Source organism: Dendrobates tinctorius, unplaced genomic scaffold (assembly GCF_039654945.1).
Source record: "Dendrobates tinctorius isolate UK_male_01 unplaced genomic scaffold, ASM3965494v1 ptg000103l, whole genome shotgun sequence".
In the NCBI taxonomy this organism is placed as follows: Eukaryota; Metazoa; Chordata; class Amphibia; order Anura; family Dendrobatidae; genus Dendrobates; species Dendrobates tinctorius.
The window spans coordinates 12,891,364-12,915,653 of record NW_027361771.1 but is presented as its reverse complement, the minus strand read 5'-3'; the positions used below and the strand labels follow the sequence as shown (position 1 = coordinate 12,915,653).

The following is a 24,290-nucleotide window of genomic DNA, read 5'->3' as shown; positions in this document are numbered from 1 at the left end:
ACATTCTGCCCCTATCGTGTCCAGCATTCTGCCCCATCGTGTCCAGCATTCTGCCCCCATCGTCTCCAGCAATCTGCCCCCATCGTCTCCAGCAATCTGCCCCATCGTGCCCAGCAATCTGCCCCATTGTGTCCAGCATTCTGCCCCCATCGTGTCCAGCAATCTGCCCCATCGTGCCCAGCATTCTGCCCCATCGTGCCCAGCATTCTGCCCCCATCATGACCAGCAATCTGTCCCATCGTGTCCAGCAATCTGCCCCATCGTGCCCAGCATTCTGCCACTATCATGACCAGCAATCTGCCCCATCGTGTCAAGCAATCTGCCCCATCGTTCCCAGCATTCTGCCGCATCATGAACAGCATTCTTCCCCCATCATGTCCAGCAATCTGCCCCATCATGCCCAGCATTCTGCCCCATCGTGCCCAGCATTCTGCCCCATCATCGCCAGCATTCTGCCCCCATCAGGACCAGCAATCTGCCCCATCGTGTCCAGCAATCTGCCCCATCGTGCCCAGTATTCTGCCCCTATCATGACCAGCAATCTGCCCCATCGTGTCAAGCAATCTGAACCATCGTGCCCAGCATTCTGCCCCCATCATGACCAGCAATCTGCCCATCGTGTCCAGCAATCTGCCCCAGTGTTCATCATTCTGCCCCATGTCCAGCAATCTGCCCCAGGTTTCAGCATTCTGCCCCCATGTCTCAGTCTCCCCAGGGCCCCCCCGGATTGCCGCTCTTAAAAATAAAAAAAAAATAGAAAAAAGTTCTCCTTACCTGGCCGCGGTCGAGCGGCGGGCGACGCTCGTGCTCCCTCCACACCGCAGCGCGTCCCAGCCGGCGACTGACAGTGACGTCAGACGCCGGCGAGGTGCGTGCTGCGGCTGACGTCAGCTGCCAGCCTCCTATTGGCTGGCGGCTGTTAACTACTGACGTGCGGGCAGGCGGGTCTGCATTGTCAATAGCATTTAGCTGCGGCAGCGCCGAGGGCCCGGTTTACCTACCGGTAGGGGCCCGGTGACCAGAGGAAACCGGGCCCGATGCGGGCCTCCTCTGCCCACCAGGCCCATGGCAGCCCTGATGAGCACTGCATGTTCCAACACAGCATCACTGTGAACACAAGTGGAAATGTCTGTGCCATCAAACATATAGTGAGATATTTATACATTTGGCATTTATCCTAAATTATTATTTTTTTCCTAGTCATTTTGCAATACTGGTGTAACTGCATTTATTGCAGTCTCCGTGCCTAAGGCAGCACGGGTGATAAATATAGCCTTGTTGACTCATATAATAGGAAACTCCTTCATGACTCTAAATATAGCAATTTCCTTGTACAATGGCTTCAGAAAGTATTAACCCCCTTGGCATTTTTCATGTTTTGCTAAATCACAACCTATATTTTCACAGGTTTTTATAGAGTTTGCATCAGTTCATGTAAAGAACATGCCTACAACTGTGAACAGTTGTTTTTCTTTTTATCGTGAAGCAAACAACAAATAGGGCAAAATAACTGATAGGACCCGTCAGAGAAGTGTCACCTTGCCATGGCTGATGAGCGCACATGAATTGGCCAATTTTTGCGCTTAGAACCTTCGCTTTTCTTGTAAGGGCATCTTGCTGAGGGACAATGCAGTTGGAAGCTGTTATTTCCATTGACACTATACAGTATGTCTTGGCATTCACAGAGTGCTGCTGTGATTTTTTATACATAATTTGCAGTATTAACACTTTTGGATAGATAGATAGATAGATAGATAGATAGATATGGGATAGATAGATAGATAGATAGATAGATAGATAGATAGATAGATAGATAGATAGATAGATAGATAGATAGATATGGGATAGATATATATGGGATAGATAGATAGACAAATGGATAGATAGATTATAGATAGATATGGGATAAATAGATAGATAGATAGATAGATAGATAGATAGATAGATAGATAGATAGATAGATAGATAGATAGAAAAAATGGAAACAGCACAGTACTTAGCTTCGGGTGCACGGCCCCTGGCAGAAAGTCCTATTTTCAGCTACAATTTCAATATTCATTCCAAAAAAAGGCAGCACTCCATAGTAACTTTTTTCAAAGTGGTAGGTGAGTTTTATTCAGCCCACATATCAAGGCAACGTTTCAGCTCAACTGAGCCTTTCTCAAGCAGTGGGTGTTACAAAAAAGTGTCTTTTTATAGACCATATAACAATCTCTCAATTGTTAGGCTGTGTGCCCACGTTGCGTTTTTTAAGAGTTTCCGCAGCGCTTTTAGACGCGCGTTTCTGCTGCGGAAACGCTTAAGAAAAGCATCTAATGTAATAGAATGGAATCCGCACATGTTGTGCTAATGGTGCGTTTTTTTCCGTTGCGAAAACGCTAAGCAGAAAAAAACGCAGCATGTTCATTAATTTTGCGGAAACGCATGCGTTTCCTCATACATTCAATTGTATTGCAAAAATGCATAGGAAAACGCTTAACAAAAGCGCTTCATAAAACGCATGCGTTTTCCTGGGAAGAGGGTGTGCGTTTCCCCTCAGGAATATTCTGCATGAAAAACGCTACGTGGGCACATAGCCTCAATCATTTTACAATACAAGATATTACAATTCAGTGCATACAATTTCTTTCATTATAGTCAATAGGCTCTATATGTGCAACAGTGCAAAAAGTGCTTTGTGCTCAATACAATCTTTATACTTTGCATTAAACTTCATCTTATTAGTGTTTTTGTGATTGCACATTTAGTCACACAGTATTACAGTGTCTGATAATCCCTTTGGTTTACATACCTCCACATGGAGGATGCCATGAACATTGAAAACACTGTATCTGGCGTTCCTGTAGCTCAACTGAGCATGTGCAATCAGTCATCAGCTCTGTCATGTGCAGCCAGCCCATAGAAAAGCATGTGTGGCATTTCCTCTCTCTGCATCACCTCAAAGACGCCATATTGTGTGTGGCAGAAGGTCATATAACACTAGAGTTGAGCTAATAGAACCGCACATGTTCGAATTTCGAACATTTTTATCAAACATTAGCGGTTTTTGTGCGGTTCGATCGATTTCAAACTGGTTGTGCGGTCCGATACTGTTCGAAATCGTGTTCGAAATCGTGTTCGAAATGGGTGTTGTGTTCGAAATGGCTGTTGCGTCGCACTTTCAGTTTCGCCACCACGCCCGACATTGTGTCACCGCGAATAGAACCAATCATCATGAAGCGAGGGAAGGGTGCCGCGGCCATGTTCGTTCCTGGCATTACACTGATTGGCTCAGAGCGACGCGTCATCGGTGGCGTCAGCGCTCGCGTCCTCGATCGCGTCATTGCCCTTATAAAAGACTCGAGAGCGCATTCGCTGGACGCTGTTTTGTGGGAGCTCAGATAGTAGTAGGTGGTTGGAGAGTTAGAGCAAGCAAAGCAGTCAGTTTCACAGACAAGTGGCAGTTAGTAGTCAGTGCAGTGTAGGTAGGGCTAGCTGATCCAGTAGGGCAAGTGCGTTCTGTAGACTGGTCTAGTGTAGGGAGATCTGTGAATACAGTGATTTTTACATAGGGCCAGTTTATAGTTCAGCTGTACTACTGTGAGAAGCTTAGCTCTCATCAACACTGTGCTGAACTATTGTCCCCCTTGTTTCTCGAAGCACTAAAGTCCTTTAAGGCCGAACCCAAAAGCTCTTTTTAGAGCTACAGACGCAAAAGTCCTCTTCAGGGCTAATCTATTGTGTGCACAGGCACATAGTGCGTAGCTGGCCGCTGCATTTCTGACACAAAATGGTCAGAAGGATCCGTAGTGCTGCTCTTGCCCGTGGTGCAAATGCGGGTACAGCGCAGAGTCCAATGCTGCCGTCCAGCAGCGTTAGTCGTGCAGCTGGGGGACGAACTCTCAGTTCGCTTGTGCGTGGCCGTCAGCGTATTAGTCTGGCTGACACCCGCACACAAGAGTCCGTCCTGAAATGGATGACAGCCACACCATCCTCCCAGTCTGTAGCTTCGCAGTCTGCTGCCTCATCTCAGTCTTCTGTATCACAAGAACACCCCTCTGCAGTGGCGCCCCCTGTTTCTGTGGTACGAGAAACAGACTCCATGGAGCTGTTTTCCCACACAGTTCCTACATTTCCTCGTCTACACAACCCATTACCCAGCAGTTTGGGTACAGATGATGATGGTGATCTGCTGAGTGATGCCCAAACCTGGGATTTATTTGAGGAGGTGGCGCAAGTTGTCCCAGGGCCTGCAGCAGAATCCTCACTGCTCAGACCACTCATCATGGACACTGATGATGAGGACGACACTATGATCCCATATGCTGCATCACAGGGCCCCATAAGTGCTCATTCGCCTGTAGTACGTTCGGATGAGTCACTTGAATCTGCTGCGGCTGATGATAACGAGGTTTTGGACCCAACATGGCGTGAAGCCACGGTGTCCCCAAATCAAACCTCTGATGAGGAGGGGCGTGGAGCAGAGGAGACTCTAGCTTCTCCACAGCAGGCTAGTAGTGATCCTCCCATAGACACTACGCCAACAGCAGCACCATTGCCTGTGAGTCCCTGCAGTGAACCCCGAGCTGCATCTTATGGGCGCAACAAATCCTCTTTGGCGTGGGATTTCTTTAGGCTGGCCGACGGGAGTACTGATGTCATATGTAAGCTATGCGGTAATCGCTATAGTCGTGGCACAAACCGCTCGAATCTGACATCAAGTGTCCTGACCCGGCACTTGCAACACAAACACGTTATTGTGTGGCAAAGCCATCTGGAAAAATGCGGACACGCGGTGCCAGCAGCTACCACCTCTACCTCACAGAGACGCGCTATTGGCACTGCTACATCTGTGTCAAGCGCTGCTGTTGGTGCTGCTGGAAATGTGGGCCCGTCCGTCGGTCAGCAGAGTGTGACACTGGCTCCACAGTGTCTGCTGGCAGCGTGTTGTCAGACACCACTCACACGACATCACAGGAAAACCTGCAGACCTCTGTTTCCGAAATGTGGGCACGCAAGTCTCCCTGGCCAAATAGCAACCCTAAGGCCCAGAGTCTGACGTTTGCAATCACTAAGCTGCTGGCTAGTGAAATGCTGCCCTTCAGACTAGTGGAGACGGAGGATTGCCGAGGAGTCTTTTCCCTGACTTGCCCATGCTACCAACTTCCAAGCAGGCATTTCTTTTCGAAAACTGCAATGCCAGCGCTCCACAGGCACGTAGTGGCCAACATAACAAATGCCCTGCGAAACTCGGTGTGTAAGAAGGTCCACTTTACCACCGATACGTGGACCAGCAAGCACGGGCAGAGGAGATACATCACACTGACGGCACACTGGGTGAACTTAGTGACACACAGTGCCGAACGTGCTGGTGGTGAACCACTTCCAGTTTTGAAAGCCCCAAGACTGGCTGGCCAGACAGCAGTGCACAGCAACTCCACTGCAGAGTCCTCTCCCTTCTCCTCTACAGGCAGCGGCATGCGCAGGCAGGCCATCCTGCATATGCGCTGCTTAGGAGACCGCTCGCACACCGGTGACGAGCTGTGGGCGGCAATATCAGAGGACTTAGAAAATTGGCTCACGCCAAATGATATTGAGCCTGGGAAGGTTGTGTCGGGTAATGGCACAAACCTTTTGGCAGCTTTTCGGAGGGGTGGGCTGACTCATGTGCCCTGCATGGCACATGTGCTAAATCTGGTCGTGCAGAGGTTCTTGAGGAACTATCCGGGTCTGCATGTGCTGCTGGATAAAGTACATAAGCTGTGTGCACATTTCAGGCGCTCGCCCACATCCTGTGCTCGTCACGCTGCACTGCAGCGTTCACTGGGGCTGCCTGTCACTCGCTTAGGGTGGTTTCACATTAGCGCTTTTTAAGCGCACGCACGGCCGGGGGGTAGCTCCGCCCCCGAGCCGGCTCTCTGCCCGGCGTGCCCGCCCCTTGCTTGTAGCGCCGCCTCCTAGCGCACAGCGGCGCCTGCGATCGGCGCACCCTATCTTTAGCATAGGGTGCGCCGATCGTGCGCAGGCCGTGCGCTAGTTGCGCTTTGACCTGCGCTGCGCACTTTTGACGGTGCGCCGTGCGTACCAAAATCAAACTTTTCGGATTTTGGCGCGCACGGCGCACCGTCAAAAGTGCGCAGCGCAGGTCAAAGCGCAACTAGCGCACGGCCTGCGCACGATCGGCGCACCCTATGCTAAAGATAGGGTGCGCCGATCGCAGGCGCCGCTGTGCGCTAGGAGGCGGCGCTACAAGCAAGGGGCGGGCACGCCGGGCAGAGAGCCGGCTCGGGGGCGGAGCTACCCCCGGCCGTGCGTGCGCTTAAAAAGCACTAATGTGAAACCACCCTTACTGTGCGATGTTCCCACCCGGTGGAACTCCACCCTGCACATTCTGCAGCATCTGTGCCAGCAGAGACAGGCTGTAGTGCAGTATGTGGTGGGGCATCGCCTAGGGCAACGCAGTGCAGACACTGGCCATTTCAGCCCTTCGGAGTGGGCACAAATGAAGGACCTGTGTGTGGTGCTCAGCGGCTTTGACACCGCCACTAATATGTTTAGTGCCGATGATGCACTGGTCAGCATCACAGTGCCTGTCCTTCATTTGCTCGAGCACCTACTCCAAAACCTGAGATTTCAGGTGCAGTCACTGCTACCTTCCGATGAGGAGGAGGAGGCTGCACTTACACAGGTGCAGAGTGCACGAGAGGGTAGACAGAGCCCTGCAGACATGGCGGTTTCAGGCCATGTGGTAGAGGAGGGTGAGGCTGAGCCAGCAGTACAACCGTCCGCTGATGTGGAGGAGCTTCAACACAGTGAATTCCTTCAGGGCTGGGTGGACGAAGAAGAAGAGGGTGAGGATCTTCCCCTTCTTCCACCTACAGCAGCACGCACTATAGGCGCACAAGGGTCAGTGTTGCACATGAGTGCATTCATGCTGCATTTTTTTCAACAGGATCCAAGGGTGCAGAGGGTTAAGTCTAACATGCACTACTGGCTGGCCACACTGCTTGATCCGCGCTACGCTTCAAAATTTGCGGAGTTGATTCCAGAGGAAGAAAGGGGTTAACGTATGGCGGATTATAAAGCTGCACTGCTGCGCGACCTAATGGCACGCCACCCTTCTGAGACAGCCCCCGTGCAGCCCTCCTCTGCTCCAATCCCAAACCCTGCATGCAGCCACAGTTCTGCAGGGGAGACTAATTTTGGGAGATTGTTGGGCAATTTTTTGGCACGACCTAATCATGCATCAAGTGGAAGTGGTGCGGAAAATGTAGGCCGCCTACATAACCAAATTCAGGAATACCTAGTCCTGAAGTTTGAGGCATTTCCTGAGGCACCAGAACCATTCCAGTTTTGGTGTGCAAGGCTAACTCAGTGACCAGAGTTAGCGCACTATGCTTTGGAAATGCTGTCATGTCCCGCTGCAAGCGTGCTATCCGAGCGTGTGTTCAGCACGGCAGGGGGCATATTAACAGACAGGCGCATGAAGCTGTCCAAAGAAAGCATTGACTGCCTCACGCTCATAAAAATGAACCGTGGCTGGATCAGTCGCAGCTTCCAAGTTGCAGACGATCCCAATCCTGTCTGAAAAATTTTGATGACTGTTAGGGCTACGAATCCTAATGCAGGTCGGGCCTTTGAGCCTGTAATTCCAGCTGGTGATGTGGCAAGTATGCTGCACCAGACAGCGATTCTGTTGCAGCGCCAGGTGGATCAGCCTGTCTCTATGTGCGCTGTTCAACCCGGTGCAGTTTACCTGCGAATCCTAATGCAGGTCGGGCCTTTGTGCCTGTAATTGCAGCTGGTGATGTGGCAAGTACGCTGCACCAGTGACCTATTCTGTTGCTGCGCCAGGTGGATCAGCCTGTCTCTATGTGCGCTGTTCAACCCGGTGCAGTTTACCTGCGAACCCTAATGCAGGTCGAGCGTTTGTGCCTGTTGTTTCAGCTGGTGATGTGGAAAGTACCCTGTGCCAGCAACCTATTCTGTTGCTGCATGAGGTGGATCAGCCTGTCTCTCAGTGAGCTGTTCACACCGGAGCAGTTTACCTGTGAACCCTAATGCAGGTCGGGCGTTTGTGCCTGTAATTGCTGCTGGTGATGTGGAAAGTATCCTGCACCAGTCAGCGATTTTGTTGCCGCAGCTGGTGGAGCAGCCTTTGCTGTTAAGAGGCTGTTCACACCAGTGCGTTTTCCTCGCGAGAATAAGCAGAAGCACACGCTTCTATTCATAAGTCTTTCCCAGGTTCGGTCTGCGGCTAAGTCCAAAAGTGGGGACTTTGTGTTATTGAGCTGAACACTGGTTTACCTTTTGTGTCCAAAAAGGACTTCTGCTTGGGTTCTTTCAGCCGCGCAAGCATTTAATACGCTGATGGTCGCACAGTGGGCTCCAAGTTTGTAGATAGTTTTTGGAGAGAGAATCCGAGCTAAACGCAGCTTCAGATTCTAAGTCTGAAAGCTGCACCAGATTCTAAGTCCAAAGAAAAAGCTGGGACTTATAGTTTGGAAGACGAACTCGTTTGAGATCAATGGTGGCAAAAAAAAAAATTAACATAAAATATTAGCAAGTGTTCAAAATACTTGGTTATAAAAGCTAAAAAAAAAGCCCTTAACCTAATGGCATTGCTTATTTTCGCAAAAAATTCACTGGTAATTCGTTGTGAAAATATTTGCCATTTGGAAAAAATCTGGGCAAAAAAGCTGCAAATTATAAAAAGTCACTCTATAGCTTTATTGTAATAACAAAGAAACACACAAGGACAATTGTTTCGTAATAACAAAAATAAACATTTATTTTTACATAAATGTGTCCATGGGACACAAAGAGGGGGGCAACAGTCCAGATCATGGCCATGAAGTATGACATGGAGAGAGAGGCCAATGACAACCCAAAACATAAAGGAAAGGATACTGGAGAAGGTCGGGGGGTGCTTCAATCGGCGCCGTCTGCACCGTGGGTCTGAAAAAGGCGGAGCGACTCTTCCTGGACGGAGCGGTAATCGTCCCGGACCCCGTAGAGCTCCATGTGGAGATGGCGGAGCTGGCGAATGACGGCATTGGTCCCGTCAATCACCCCTTCCAAGCGTCTCTCTACCGCCTCCATGCGGTCTTGGAAGGGGTGATTGTCAGCTGTGGGGAAAAAAAATGAAATCAAGATGAGTGAACCTGAGTATAACAAGATGGGTGCCCCGGTTTACTTGCAGACCCTACACCGCCCACCACCCGTCAGTGCCCATTAACTATTGTTGCAGGGTTGAACTGGTGAACAGAAAATGGACACTGAAGGAGCAGGAGGAGCGTAGGGTCTATTAACCCCTTCACTACGAGTGCCATACATGTACTGCGCATATTACGTGGACCATATTACGAGCGCCGAACATGTACGTCACGGTACTACACCGGTCCACGTGCCGGGAACAGCGGCATTCCGGGGCACCCCCCGGCCGGCAGGCACCTCGGCTCGCTTTCCCGGGTGGTTTTGCCGCCCAACCCCCCCTTCCCACACCCTTCAGACTGACTTTAATTAGAATCCTGACTCACTGAAAGAGAAAGGTACACTCTAAAAAATCGTGAGTCTCGGACGACTAATAAAAGTGAAAAGGAGGCGACTGTCATCCAGGATAATCTCGGGAAACAGCTGCGTCCTGCGTTGCGACCCACTCGTCGCCCGCGACTGTTGCCCATGATTATCGCGGCCGAAAGTTGCCCGTGTGATTAGGCTATTTTTCGCATGATTTTGTCGCTTCCAGCCGCACCCGTTGATTTCAAATTGATCGCTAAGCCCCCTAAAACCTTCCTTGGGGGGTATAGTTTACGGGTATATGTGGGGTGTTTCAGTTAACTGCAAAATTGGGGTAACACAGTAAGGGTTTGGTTTTGCTGTTAATGTTAACCCTTGCTGGATTTCAGCTAGAATTGGATTACCATGGAAAATAAAAATAAAAATTTTAAGTTTTAAATTTTGAAATTTCATCTTGCTTTTGCAAAAATTCCTGCGGAAGATCAAAAGGGTTTACAAGGATTTAAAAAGCTGTTTTGAACACCTTGAGGGGTCTAGTTTGAAAAATGGGGTCATTTAGGGGTGGTTTCTGTTATGTTAACCCTTAAAGTAACTTCAGAACTGACTTGGTCCTTTACAAAGTGGGTTTGGGAAATTTGTTAGTAAATGTAAAAAATCGCAGGCGTAACTATAAGACTATAAGCATTATCGCGTTGGCAAAAAATAAAATTTCTTAGTGAAAATGATGCCAATATGAAGTAGACATGTGGGTAATGTTCACTAATCACTATTATTGGGGGTGATCCGTATTTTTGATAAAAGCAGAGAATTTCAAAGATAAAAACCGTGATTTTTTAGCAGAATTGTACCGTATTTTTTTTTATTTCAGAAAGGGAAAATATTTATACTCCTGTTTAGCACTGACTCGAAGTACAATATGTCCCGACGAGCAAACAATCTCTGAATGGCATGGATAGGTGAAAGCGTTCCCGATTTATTAGCTCATGAAGTGACACAGGTCAGATTTTAAAAAAATGGTCTAGTACAATGGGTACAAATAGGCCTAGTGCTGAAGGGGTTAAGTATACCGAAGCACCCTCGTTGATGCTTAAAGGGGTTGGCTCAACACAGCAAGTGTTTGTGGATTGATGTATCTTTCAATTTCAAACATTTTTAAATTGGGATCCTCCAGTGGATTTCATACATGGTCCCAATTGCAACATTCATTGAAAATTAAAGATACATCAATAAACTTGCTGTGTAGAGCCAACCACTTCAAAGGTGTCCTGTCATCTCCCCTACCAGTACCATAGCTTAATGTTATGGCGCAGGAAGGAGGTGACCAGACCCCTTGAAACGTTACCTTTCATATGAGCCAAACCATTTAGTGTGGCTTATGTGACAGGGTGCTTTCTGAAAGAAAAAACATTTAGTTCTCTACTTACCAGGCAAAGGGGGCACAGCTGGCGAGGCTGGGGGGACGACCATCACGCCGTCTTCCTCCTCCTGGACCGCCGGGGACAGGTGCTGTAGATGAATCCACCTCCACCACCTCCTCTGAGACGGCCTCCGGCACGGGTGGGACCGTGGCCGGGGGACCATCATCATGAGGCGATGCTGAAGGGAAAGAAAAAGGTAAATGTCAGCAATTACAAACTGAAATCCGTTCTAGCAACTAAGGGTCGATTCACATCTGCGCAGTGCATTCCGTATTTGGCGTGAAAGACGGTGTAAAAGACGCAGCGTTTAAAAGACGGTTGTTTCCATTGAAGTCTATAGAAAAGGGTATTCACAAAGTGCATTCCGTTTTGCACAGGCAGAATTCCATCTTTGCTTGCTCAACTAAAGACGTTGAGCAAAGACCTTAGGCGCCATTATGCACGCCGCAGATGTGAACCGACCCCGAGTTGTATCTTAAACAACACACAAAATAACAGAAAAAAAGGTACAAACTGGAGTACAGCTCTGTTCACACTTGCACTTTGTTTTGTTTTCGTATGAAATTTTGTTAATTCGAAAAAGGGGTAAAAACAATCTGAAAGAGTTGAGAAAAGGCAAAAATGCACAGTGTGAACAGAGCCTAAGGGCCAGGACACATACAGCGTATTGAAGGGTATACCCGCGACTCCCTGTCCCTCTGTGATTAGTAATCACAGGTAGACACAGGTAGACCGCCGCAAAGCCTCTCCCCTAGGACATTCAGAGGTGGCTGTGATGGTCCAGATCATGGATGAAGTGGACTATGACATGGAGAGGGAGCAGAAGCAGCATCCCAACGACCACTAGGAGAGGTGCGCTCGCGAGTTCAGGCAGGCAGATGCACAGGTCAGGACAGGTATTCGCGGGTGAATACGCTAGCGTATTCAACTCTCAATACGCTGTCTGTGTCCTCGCCCTTAGATAGCGTACTGTTAAAGAAGACATACTTTAAAAAAAAGAAAAATTAAAAAAACTTACGAGGGGTGGACCCCACAGAAGCCTCAGGAGGGGGAAGAGGACGTGATCGCCGACCCTCCTTGCGTCCCCGGTGTTGATCCCTGCAGTGCTCCCTTTGCCTGTGAGTTTCGCCTATAGGAAAAAAATTGTAATTGAGTAAAGCAGAAAATAACAAAAAAACAATATAGATAAGGCGCACCGCGCACTGTAGATTCTAACTGGCAGCACTTGCACCTATGCTTGAACAATGAACAGCATGGATACAGCATAAATATTCCTGCAATGTTGTGCATGTAAATCACTACACCGAAACGCAAAGGGGGAGTGTAATAAATGTGACAAGACGACCTTAAGGGGGTACTCCGGTGGATGCAAGTTATCCCCAATCCCTAGTATAGAGGATAACTTGCTGATCGTTTGGGGGCAATGCCAAGTGCCAGGCAGGAACTCCCAGCAGTCACAGTGTGACCGCTGTGGAGCTCTGCCTCCGGCAGCGCAGCCGCTCAAAGCTCTCCATTGCAGTGAATGGAGCGGCTGCACGCAGGTCTGTCCATGGACGGAGCTGCGTCCATGGACGGAGCTGCGTCCATGGACGGAGCCAGGGCTGTGGAGTCGGTAGTACGCCAAAGCCCCGACTCCGACTCCTCAATTTCCCCTGACTCCGACTCCGACTCCACCAAAATAGGCACCGACTCCACGACTCCGACTCGACAGCCCTGGACTCCCATCATTATATGAGGAATAGAACAGAACTTTACAGGACATTTCATCATTTTCAACATTTCATCATTTTCCAAAATTCTTATGAAAATATATTCAGCACATACTGAATTTTACTACTAACTGTACCAATTTATTATATATTTTGGGAGTCGGAGTCGGTCCATTTTATACAGACTCCGAATGCAACCACTCCGACTCCACAGCCCTGGACGGAGCTGCCAGTACATGGGGCTCAATCAGAGCCACGTTCTGGCGATCGGTGTGGGTCCCAGCAGGGGGGCCCCCACCGATCAGCAAGTTATCCCCTATCCTATGGATAGGGGATAACTTTTAATCACCGGAGTACCCCTTTAAATGCGCACGTAAAGTATTGTTCAGTGTAAAAGTAAGTAATTAATTTATTTTTAATATATCTTACCACTTCGCGGGCCTGGACGTCTCCCGAGTCCTGAGTGACGTCCTCACCCATTTGCTTGTTTTGGTGGGTGGGGCCAAAAAAATTCAATTTTTTTTTTTTTTGGCTCCCAACTTTGGATAAATGGGCTGGTGGTGTACCTCATGATACTGGCCACAAAAAATTGAAAATTTGCTATCCGAAAGTCAAGAATCAAAGCTGAGGTGGAGCAAGGCGGAGTAAGGCGGAGTGAAAAAAAGGTCCAATTTTGAAATTTCAAATTGAATTTCCTAAAATTCATGTGGAAAAACAAAATGGTTTACAAAGCTTTCGTAAACAGTTTTGAGCACCTTGAAGGGTCTACTTTGCGAAATGGGGTCATTTATGGGCGTTTTCTGTTATTAACCCCTAAAAGTGACTTCGGAACTGACTTGGTCCTTTTAAAAGTGGGTTTTGGAAATGTTATTGTAAATTTGAAAAAACACATGTAAAACTATAAACTTTCTCACATCCTGAAACAAAGTTTTAATTCCAAAATGATGTGAATATGAGGTAAACATGCGGGGGATGTTAATCAATAACTATTATGGGGGGGTACCCGTATTTTTGTAAAAAGCAGAGAATTTCAAAGTTAAAAAAAAAAGTAATTTTTGCAAAATTCCAGCGTAATTTTTTTTTCCATACAGAAAGGTATTCACAGTGAGAAACATGACTACATACCTCGCTCCGCTATCTCCCGTCGTATGGTCTCGAGACGATCCCGCTCCTTCAGTTTAAGGTCGCTCCACTTTTTCTGTAGCTGACCCGCGGTGCGTTCGACGCTGAATTTGTGCTGGAGCACCCTTCCGACCTTTCGCAATATCCTCTCCTTGTGGTCATTGGGATGTCGCTGGTGCTCCCTCTCCATGTCATAGTCCAGTTCATCCATGATCTGGACCATCGCAGCCACCTCTTTGTGTCCCAGGGGGAGGCTCTGCTGCGGTGGCTGGAGCTTCTGTGGCAGCTGCTGCTACTGGCCATTGCTGCTGCAAACTCTGCAAGAGCCGAAACGGTCGTTTGCGCTGTCACGTGAGCCCTCGCGAGAACGAGCGTTGGTTTCGCTCTGTACCTGTCTATGCATGACGGAAGTGACCGCATTCGCGCTCGCGTTCACACGCGAATGCACTTGCAGATAAAAGTATATTCGAACAATGTTATATTTGAATTTGAAATGAAATCGAACATTTTCGAATCGAACCGCACTTTTTGCGGTTCGATTCGAAATTAGATTCGAATAGAACATTTTTTTGTTCGCTCATCTCTATATAACACTATTAAGCCTTTATCCACATCCATATTAGGTTTTTAACCAGCATTTTTACATAAACCATATAAGGCCACTACTATATTAATCTTATGACACCATCAGTCACAATATTGCTGCGACTCTTGAAAAAACGCTATTATTTATATATAGGAAAAGTAAAGCTCTAGCCACTATTATAAAAAAACATTGGGGTATACTGGGCAAGTGTTTGTCACATGTTGAGGAACTAACAGTACCACCATTGTTTGCATATAAAAGGAATAAGAATATTGGAGATTTTTTAGTTAGATCTGACATTGGATCTTTGAGGCTATGTGCCCACGGTGCGTGTTAAAACGCACACCAAAAACCGGACTCCTTCCCAGAAAAAACCGCGCGATTTTACCGCGATTTTACCGCGATTTTACCGCGATTTTACCGCGATTATGATCGCGATTTTGCCGCGATTTTCGTGTGCGATATTCAAGCACTTTCCAAGCGATTTGAAGCATCGCTTGGAAAGTGATTGACAGGTTGGTCACACTCGTCAAACATAGTGTTTGACAAGTGTGACCAGGTTTTTACTATTGAGGCCGCCTATGCGGCCTCAATAGTAAAAGATAGAATGTTAAAATGCTAAAAAAAATAAAAAAATTGGTGTATATTTACCTTCCGGCGTCCCGCGCTGAATTCCCGGGCCACAGTGTTCCCAGTAATGCCTTGCGAGACCTGTGATGACGTAGTCTCGCATTGCTATAGCGATCTCGCGAGACCACGTCATCACTGGACCGTGCCGCAAGGCATTACTGGGAACGCTTAGGCCGGGAATGCAGCGCGGGACGCCGGAAGGTAAATATACCCCGATTTTTTTATTTTTTATTCTTTTTTTACAGGGATATGGTACCCAGGGCCTGGAGGACAGTCTCCTCTCCTCCACACCGTGGGTACCAACCGCACATGAGATGCTTAACTTCCCGCATGGTGGGCATAGCCATATGCGGGAAGTAAGCGATTCTCATGCATTCCTATGGGTGCGGAATCGTGGCAATTCTTTGCGATTCCGCACAAAAGAATGATCATGCTGTGATTTTTTCCGCAATGCGATTCCGCCGCGGAAAAAAGCGCAGCATTAGCACAGCATGTGCGGAATGCCATAGGAATGCATGGGGGGCGTTCTGTACACAATTTTTAAACGTTTTCGCTGCATTTTCGTGGCAAAAACGCTTAAAAATCGCTACGTGGGCACACAGCCTAAAAAAGAATTTACAAGTTACACTAACGGGTAACAAGAGAACAGGTTGTTATCCATGTTTGTCATGTGTGAATTGTTGACTTATGTTAAAGGGTTCAACTTTTCAACACCATGAGACCTCTAAAATATATAAGATAAATGAATTTCTAACATGCACTTCTGATCATGTGATATATCTCTTGGAATGCCCCTGTAAGTTGTGGTATGTTGGGGAAACCACGTGGGATTTTAAGACCAGAATAAACCAACATCGGTATACTATTAGAAAGAAGAAACTTGATTTGCCGGTCCCGAAACACTTTGTTGAGTGTAATCATACCGAGAGGGACTTGAGATTTAAAATATTTGATGTGGTCCCTGTACAGAGAAGGGGTGGGGATAGAGAATTCATACTTAAGAAAAAGGAATTGAAGTGGATCTATGAGCTGAATACATTAAGACCGAAAGGGTTAAATGCAGAATTTAAAATACATACTGTTATATAAAACTGTTCCTCTATATGTGTTGTATTGTCGACCTATGGATATATTAGAAATGATTATCCCAGGTTTTAATTCTTTTTTATTCTTTTTTAGATGTATCACTATTCATAAGAGTGTTAAAATTACCCTGGTGAAGATATTACGAACATGGAGGACGAATGGACTTTTGTTAAATAATTTTTTCTGTATGGAAAGCAATTTTTGTAAAGTAATTTTTTTGACTAAAAAGTTTTTGTGAATATTTTCTATATGGGTTCAGTCATGCGGCCAGCTAATTTTACATTAATTTGATGATTGGTGGATTGTTATGACTGCGGGGATAACTGATATATATTGCCCTTTAGCCACTGGGGTGAATCAGGTGGCCTGATGAAGGTCATATGGGGCACGTGAGTGGCTATTTGGATAAACCGGAGGCAACCTGATAAGGGTGTTGTCCGGGGCATCAGGGCAACTGACCTTATAATATTAAATCCCTATATATCAAGGTATAGAAAATTTGCAGCCTTAATGGATTTCCCTATATATAAATAACAGCGTTTTTCCTATATATAAATAATAGCGTTTTTTCAAGAGTCGCAGCAATATTGTGACTGATGGTATCATAAGATTAATATAGTAGTGGCCTTATATGGTTTATGTAAAAACGCTGGTTAAAAACCTAATATGGATGTGGATAAAGGCTTAATAGTGTTATATGACCTTCTGCCACACACAATATGGCGTTTTTGAGGTGATGCAGAGAGAGGAAATGCCACACATGCTTTTCTATTGGCTGGCTGCACATGACAGAGCTGATGACTCATTGCACATGCTCAGTTGAGCTACAGGAACGCCAGATACAGTGTTTTCAATGTTCATGGCATCCTCCATGTGGTGGTATGTAAACCAAAGGGATTATCAGACACTGTAATACTGTGTGACTAAATGTGCAATCACAAAAACACTAATAAGATGAAGTTTAATGCAAAGTATAAAGATTGTATTGAGCACAAAGCACTTTTTGCACTGTTGCACATATAGAGCCTATTGACTATAATGAAAGAAATTGTATGCACTGAATTGTAATATCTTGTATTGTAAAATGATTGACAATTGAGAGATTGTTATATGGTCTATAAAAAGACACTTTTTTGTAACACCCACTGCTTGAGAAAGGCTCAGTTAAGCCGAAACGTTGCCTTGATATGTGGGCTGAATAAAACTCACCTACCACTTTGAAAAAAGTTACCATGGAGTGCTGCCTTATTTTGGATTAATAGATAGATAATAGATAGATAATAGATGGATAAATTGATTACATAGTCAGATATATAGATATGGGATAGATAGATAATAGATATATGATAGATAATAGATGATAGATATGGGATAGGTGGATAGATAGATTATATAGATAGATAGATAATGATAGATATAGAGATAGATAATGATAGATATAGAGATAGATAGATGATAGATATGGGATAGATAGGTATAGATATAGAGATAGATAATAGATATAGAGATAGATAGATAGATTAGATATAGAGATAGATAGAGATAGATATATAGATAGATAATGATAGATAGATGTGATAAATGTGTAATCTAATCCTTTCTAGATGAACTTTGATAATTTTTTTCTTTATTTAGTTAACTGCATGGAAATTCACCAAGCCCTTGAGGTTAAATTCCAGCAATGCACTGCCATCGATAAGAACAAGGGTTAGGCAGAGCAGTTAGTGCTGTAACACTTCCGGCTTTGCTTATTTCCTATCACTTATTGAAGAGTTATTCATCATTGGTGTTTGCTCCGGTACAGAAACACAGCTTTGTTGTGACGGTGAGTCTTACTGTGTGTCAATGACATTATGATGACGTTATTTCTATAGTACATTAATAATTATATTAGTCATAATGAAAAGATTTAATTGAGGCTTAAGAAGCATATGGAAATGGTGTACACTTTAAATCAATTTAAATATTAAGTTTAACTATTTCTGTTGTTTTAGTTACTATAATAAAAAATAACTATGACAACGCAATCACAGACTGACCCTGAGTTAATGGGCCTGGAGGATGAAGAGCTATGGGAAATGATTGAAATGCACAGATGTAAAATTGTACAAAGACTGTCACCTGAACGCCTCACACCATATTTGCGTCAAGCTAGAGTGATAGATGCCATGGATGAAGAGGACATTCTACACTGTGCAAAGTTTTCTACAAGGGCCATGAGAATGGGTGAGTCTTATACGCAAACCTGAAGCACAGTTGTACGCAGTAGCGGTTGGAAAATGTATAATTCTAGACAGCATGGTGGCTCAGTGGTTAGCATTATTGCTGCACTGGGGTCCGGGGTTCAAATCCCACCAAGGACAACATCTGCAAATATGATGGCCCTATAGAAGTAAGCATACTAATAATAAATAGATGTGTAGCGCTGACTTCTGCAGTCACTGCATATTCTCCATAAGTAGATCAAAGTAATATAAGGCTATTGACACACACGCAAAATATTCCAATTGAAACTATTATGAACATCTTTAAGGTTATTATAATCATATGTAGCCAATATAATATCACTTGACTTTGATCAGTACAAACAGTACTTATAATTAAAAAATATTAACATTTCACAGTGAAAAACATCAAAAGGTTTGGCCATGGGGTTCAACATTTGCTAAAACAAATGAGCAGGAGTAAATACAGGAAAAATGTATTTCTAAATAGTTTTGATCACCATCAAAAATTGTGTTCACAGTATTGTACAGGTTGTTCCCATAAAATAGATTTCAAATATAGGTGTATATTATTTACGAGTTTTTGATGTCTGTTTAACCCCTTAACGACCAGAGGTAGTTTTGGTTTTGCATTTTCATTTTTTTGCTCCCCTTCTTCCCAGAGCCATAACTTTTTTTTATTTTTTGGTCAAAATGGCCATGTGAGGGCTTGTTTTTTGAGGGACGAGTGGTAGTTTTAAAATACACCATTGGATTTACCATGTTATGTACTCAAAAATAGGAAAAAAAATTCCAAGTGTGGTGATATTGCAAAAAAAAGTGCAATCCCACACTTGTTTTTTATTTTGCTTTTTACTAGGGTCACTAAATGTTAAAACTGAGCTGCCATTATGATTCTCCAGTTCATTACAAGTTCATAGATACCAAACATGTCTAGGTTCTTTTTTATGTAAGTGGTGAAAAAAATTCCAAACTTTGTTTAAAAAAAAATTGCGCCATTTTCTGATACCCGTAGTGTCTCCATTTTTTTGTGGTCTCGGGCTGGTGAAGGCTTATTTCTTGCACGCCGGACTGACTTTTTTAATGATACCATTTTGATGCAGATACGGTCTTTTGACCTCCCGTTTTTGTAACAGGAGAAATTGGACCCCAAAAGTTGTTTTGCAATTTGTCCTAAGTAGGCTGATACCCTATATGTGGGGGTAAAACACTGTTTGGGCGCATGGCAGAGCTTGGAAGGGAAGGAGCACCATTTGACTTTTTCAACGCAGAATTGGCTGGAATTGAGATCAGACGCCATGTTGCATTTGGAGAGCACCTGATGTGCCCAAACAGTGGAAACCCCCCAATTATAACTCCAACCCTAACCCCAACACACCCCTAACCCTAATCTCAGCCCTAACTCTAGCCCTAACCCTAGCCCTAACCAGAAAATGGAAATAAATACATTTTCTTTTAATTTTATTATTTTTCCCTAACTAAGGGGGTGATAACGGGGGGGTTGATTTACTATTTATGGCGGGTTTTTATGTTTGGCAGCTGTCATACGCTAAAAGACGCTTTTTATTGTAAAAAATAGTTTTTGCATCACCACATATTGAGAGCTATAATTTTTCCATATTTTGACTCACTGAGTCATGTGAGATCTTATTTCTTGCGGGACGAGTTGACATTTTTATTGGTATCATTTTTGGGCGCGTGACATCTTTTGATCGCTTTTTATTCCGATTTTTGGGACGCAGAATGAACAAAAACCAGCGTTTCATGAATTTCTTTTGGGGGGTGCGTTTACACCGTTCCGCCTGCGGTAAAATTGATAAAGTGGTTTTATTCTTCGGGTCAGTACGGTTACAGCGATACCTCATTTATGTCTTTTTTTTATGTTTTGGCGCTTTTATGCAATGAAAACAATTTTATATAACAAATAATTATTTTTGCATCGCTTTATTCTGTGAGCTATAACTTTTTTATTTTTTTGCTGATGATGCTGTATGGTGGCTCGTTTTTTGTGAGACAAGATCACGTTTTCAGCGGTACCATGGATATTTATATGCGTCTTTTTGATCGCGCGTTATTGCACTTTTTGCTCGGCGGCATGATAATAAATCATTATTTTTTGCTTCGTTTTTTATTTTTATTTTTTAAGGGGTTCGCTAAAGGGGTTAACTAATGGGACAGTTTTATAGGGCGGGTTGTTGCGGACGCGGCGATACCAAATATGTGCACTTTTATTGTTTTTTTTTTTTATTTCCAAAAAATGAATTTATTAGGGAATATTTTTTTTTTTTAATTTATTTAGTGATTTTTTTTTTTAAATTATTTTTACACTTTTTTCTTTTTTTTACTTTATTACCTTTTCCCAGGTGGGACATCACTGTCCTGTGTCAGATTGCTGATCTGTCACATCACAGATCACTGTGACAGATCAGCGATCTGTCACAGGCACTGCACAAGGCTTCCTCGTGCCTGCGCTTTGCAGGCACTGAGAAAGCCAGCTCCCTGCAGGCCCCCGAAGGTCCCCGTCGCCATCTTGGATTCGGGGACCTGCAGGGATGGAGCCCCCCGCAGCAGCGCTGCACATTGTGCTGCTGTGGGGGGCTCAGGGAAGCACGGAGGGAGCCCCCTCTCTGCCGATGCTTCCCTTTAACCCCCGGTACACCACGATCGTGTTTGATCGCGGTGTGCAAGGGGTTAACGTGTCGGGGCGGTCCGTGACCTCCCCTGACACATTGTGCCAGGTGTCAGCTGTGATAATCAGCTGACACCCGGCCGCGATCAGCGGCGCTCACCACATGGGCGCCGCTGATCGCTGTGACGTACTATTAAGTCCCAGGGCACATGGACGGGATAGTATGTCACATGGCAGAAAGGGGTTAAAAACATTTTTTTTAAAATTTGGCATGCTTCAATAGTCTCCATGTCAGCTGTTCAAAACAGCTGACATGTGCCGGGAAAGATGTGGGCTCACTGCCGAAGCCCATATCAAAGGGAAGGGAGTCCAACATCGGCGTAAATTTATGCCCGATGTCGGAAAGGGATTAAAAATGTTTCAAACAAAAATGTATTTATTGTATTTGCTTTGTACCAATTTTTTTTAATATCTTAGAGGGAACTTTCAGTAAGATCAACCCTCTGAAGTCTATTTATTAAAAAGTTGAATAAAAAGATATATATGATATCTTATTCCAGAAAAATCCACATTTTTCTTAAAGGGAACCTGACAGCAGATGCATGTTGCCCAATCCACAGATTACAGCAGCTGCTGTAATCTAATCCTTTCTAGATGTACTTTGCTCATTATTTTATTTATTTTACTGTATGGGTTGGTCTCTGTTCTCCTTGCTTGATGCTTTCTCTGCTTTGCAATGCACACTGACAGTGTGCTCTCTTGCCGGTTTGTCACTTCTCTGTAGACCGGATGAGGGAGCACAATGTCAGTGCACATTCAAAGAAATAAAGGAGAGGGAGCTCATACTGAGTATGCATCAGAATTGACAACTGGCACATTCTCAGTAGAGCAGTGACTAGTGCAGCCCCTAGAAAAGACATCAGTGATAACACTTTATTTCAAGGTGGTGACAGCAGCTTAAGCAGTGATTGCAGTGCCAGCCCCCTGATGATATCCTATTTACCTTTTTACTATTTTGTATCTTCCTCAGGGTGAACATAATCCAATTTTGTATTTTTGTTTTCTAAAGATATGTTAACAGTGTGCTTTTTCCTTGTATATTTGATTGAGTTTCTATCAGAGAATTTCCAAAGTAGATGTAAAATGCCTTGTGTTGCTGTAATTTAGCGAGATCATGGCAACAACAAAAAAAAAAAAACACAAATCCATAGTGTGAACAAACAGCAAAAGTTTTTCAGTTTTATAATTTTCAGATTAAAAACAAATGTTTATGTCCCGCTATGACCTAAGCTTTCCATTTTATGTAGGGCACCTACTGGATGTACTTCATACACGAGGAAAGAATGGAGCTATTGCTTTCTTGGAGAGTTTAATGCTGCTGAATCCCAGATTTTATACCCTCATTACTGGGAAAGAAGCAAACAAAGATCCGAATAGTTTTACAAGTAAGAAATATTTGTTTTTATTATATTTGAGTTCAGTCTTATTTTATTTTTTTTTTTTCAAATAATTTTTATTAATTTTTCATAAGGGAAGGAAGGGTGAACAAAAAAGAAAAGGGAATAATATAAAACTTAGAGAACTGTTTTATAATAGATGCTTTGCAAAACATGTCATACAATTTACTTCGTAAACATTAAACATTTTACTGTTGTATTTATCTTAATAGTATTAAACTAAAGAATAAACTAACCTAACACTACTACCAATCCAGACTTAAAGCTTAACCTGAGTCGCATTCCTGTAGGAACCATAAGCAGCTTATTGTAACTACAAAAATTTTGAGTTCCACCGAGCCCACTTTGTGTGGTATTTATTCAAAGAGTTGCTATTAAAAGCAAATCTTTCTTCTGTAGAGCTATGGAAACGAAATGTGTCTAGAATATCTGAGAAGGAAGGGATATCTGATTTTTTCCAAAAAAATGCTAATGAATTTTTTATAGTTAGAAAGATGTTAATCATTATATATTTGGTTGAAGGATTGATACTCTCCAGATCTAAAGAGAGAAGTACCATCTGCGGGGTTACAGTAATTTCACTATCATGTAAAGTATTAATATGGATTTTGACTTCCTTCCAGAGGATTTTTAGTTTTGGACAGCTCCAAAAGATATGATATAAATTGCCAGGGTTTCCACATCCTCTCCAACATTGGGATGAGATCTCCTGATTAATATGGGATAGCCGTATAGGCGTATAGTACCATCTATTCATTACTTTATAAAAGGACTCCTGCAAGGCCATAGAAATAGTAGACTTATAGGTATGCCTAATGGCGTACTCCCATTGTTCTGGTTGAACTATAATATTTAAATCAAGCTCCCATTTGTGCATATAATTGTTTTTTGAAAAGGATGTATCTTTGTTAAAATGTGAGTAGATATTTTTAATACTCCATTTAAACTGATGATTAATATTAACTAGTAATGAAGAGACAATTTCCAGATTCTTAGCCCTGCTGAGTAACAGCTTTTTTATATTCTCTTTTACCGTGAAAAAAGAATATATTTCTGACGAGGGCAGATGATATTTGGATTTAAGCTCACTAAAAGTACTAAACTCTTTCCCATCCCATAAGTCTCCAACTTTTTTTATGCGTACCTCATCCCAGGTATCTGGTATTGAGAAATTGTAAATCTGGGCCAAGAAGGAGAGAGGGAGTCTTCTAATCATATCCTCCTTATTCTCTTTCCTATGTAGCTTAGTCAGAATGTTCCAGGCCGAGAATATGGCCTGGAGGATTGGATGGTGGTGCTCCTTCTGCCGAGATTCCAATAAGTAACTGAAAAGAAGTTTTGGAATGGAATTATAATTTATTTGGGCTCTTTCTATATCCAGCCATGCCGGATGCGAACTCTCTTTGAACCAATCCTGACTGAGTTTGATGAGTGTCGCTTGGTAGTATGACCAGATATTGGGCAAAGCGAGTCCGCCATGTCTCTTTGTTTTGTATAAAATATCCGCTGCAATCCTTGCCTTTTTATTTTTCCATACAAAGAGCTGAATTAAAGTCTGAATTTTTGTTATAAACGAGACATGTATGTTTAAAGGGATAGTTCTAAATAAATAAAGAATTTTTGGTAAGATGAAGACCTTTACCACTAAAATTTTTCCTAGTAGGGTCAGGTCGTGAGTTTTGAATCTATGGAAATCTTTGGAAATAGTTTTAATAAGGTTATCTATATTGGTGGGGATAATGGATTTAAGTTTAGTGGTAATAGTGATACCCAAATAAGTAATTCCCTTTTCTTCCCATACAAAATTGGATTGCTTTTTGATTTTTTCAATTACCGTGTTATTTAGATTGAAGGGTAGAATTTTTGATTTCTCTGCATTGATCTTAAAGTAAGAAACTTTTGAGAATCGGTCTAGGACCTGGGTCAAAGC

The 24,290-nt window shown here is 43.9% G+C and overlaps 1 protein-coding gene across 1 annotated transcript in view; it reads left to right on the top strand.

Moving 5' to 3' along the window:
• Nucleotides 1-6,642: 6,642 nt before the first annotated feature.
• Nucleotides 6,643-24,290, top strand: part of CARD14 (caspase recruitment domain family member 14) — a 111,756-nt gene continuing 94,108 nt past the window's right edge. The window contains exons 1-4 of the mRNA XM_073588093.1: nt 6,643-6,885; nt 17,685-17,874; nt 18,044-18,275; nt 22,211-22,348. Of these exons, the coding sequence (XP_073444194.1) occupies nt 18,065-18,275; nt 22,211-22,348 (349 nt within the window). The 5' untranslated portion in view covers nt 6,643-6,885; nt 17,685-17,874; nt 18,044-18,064. The remainder of the gene's footprint in view (nt 6,886-17,684; nt 17,875-18,043; nt 18,276-22,210; nt 22,349-24,290) is intronic.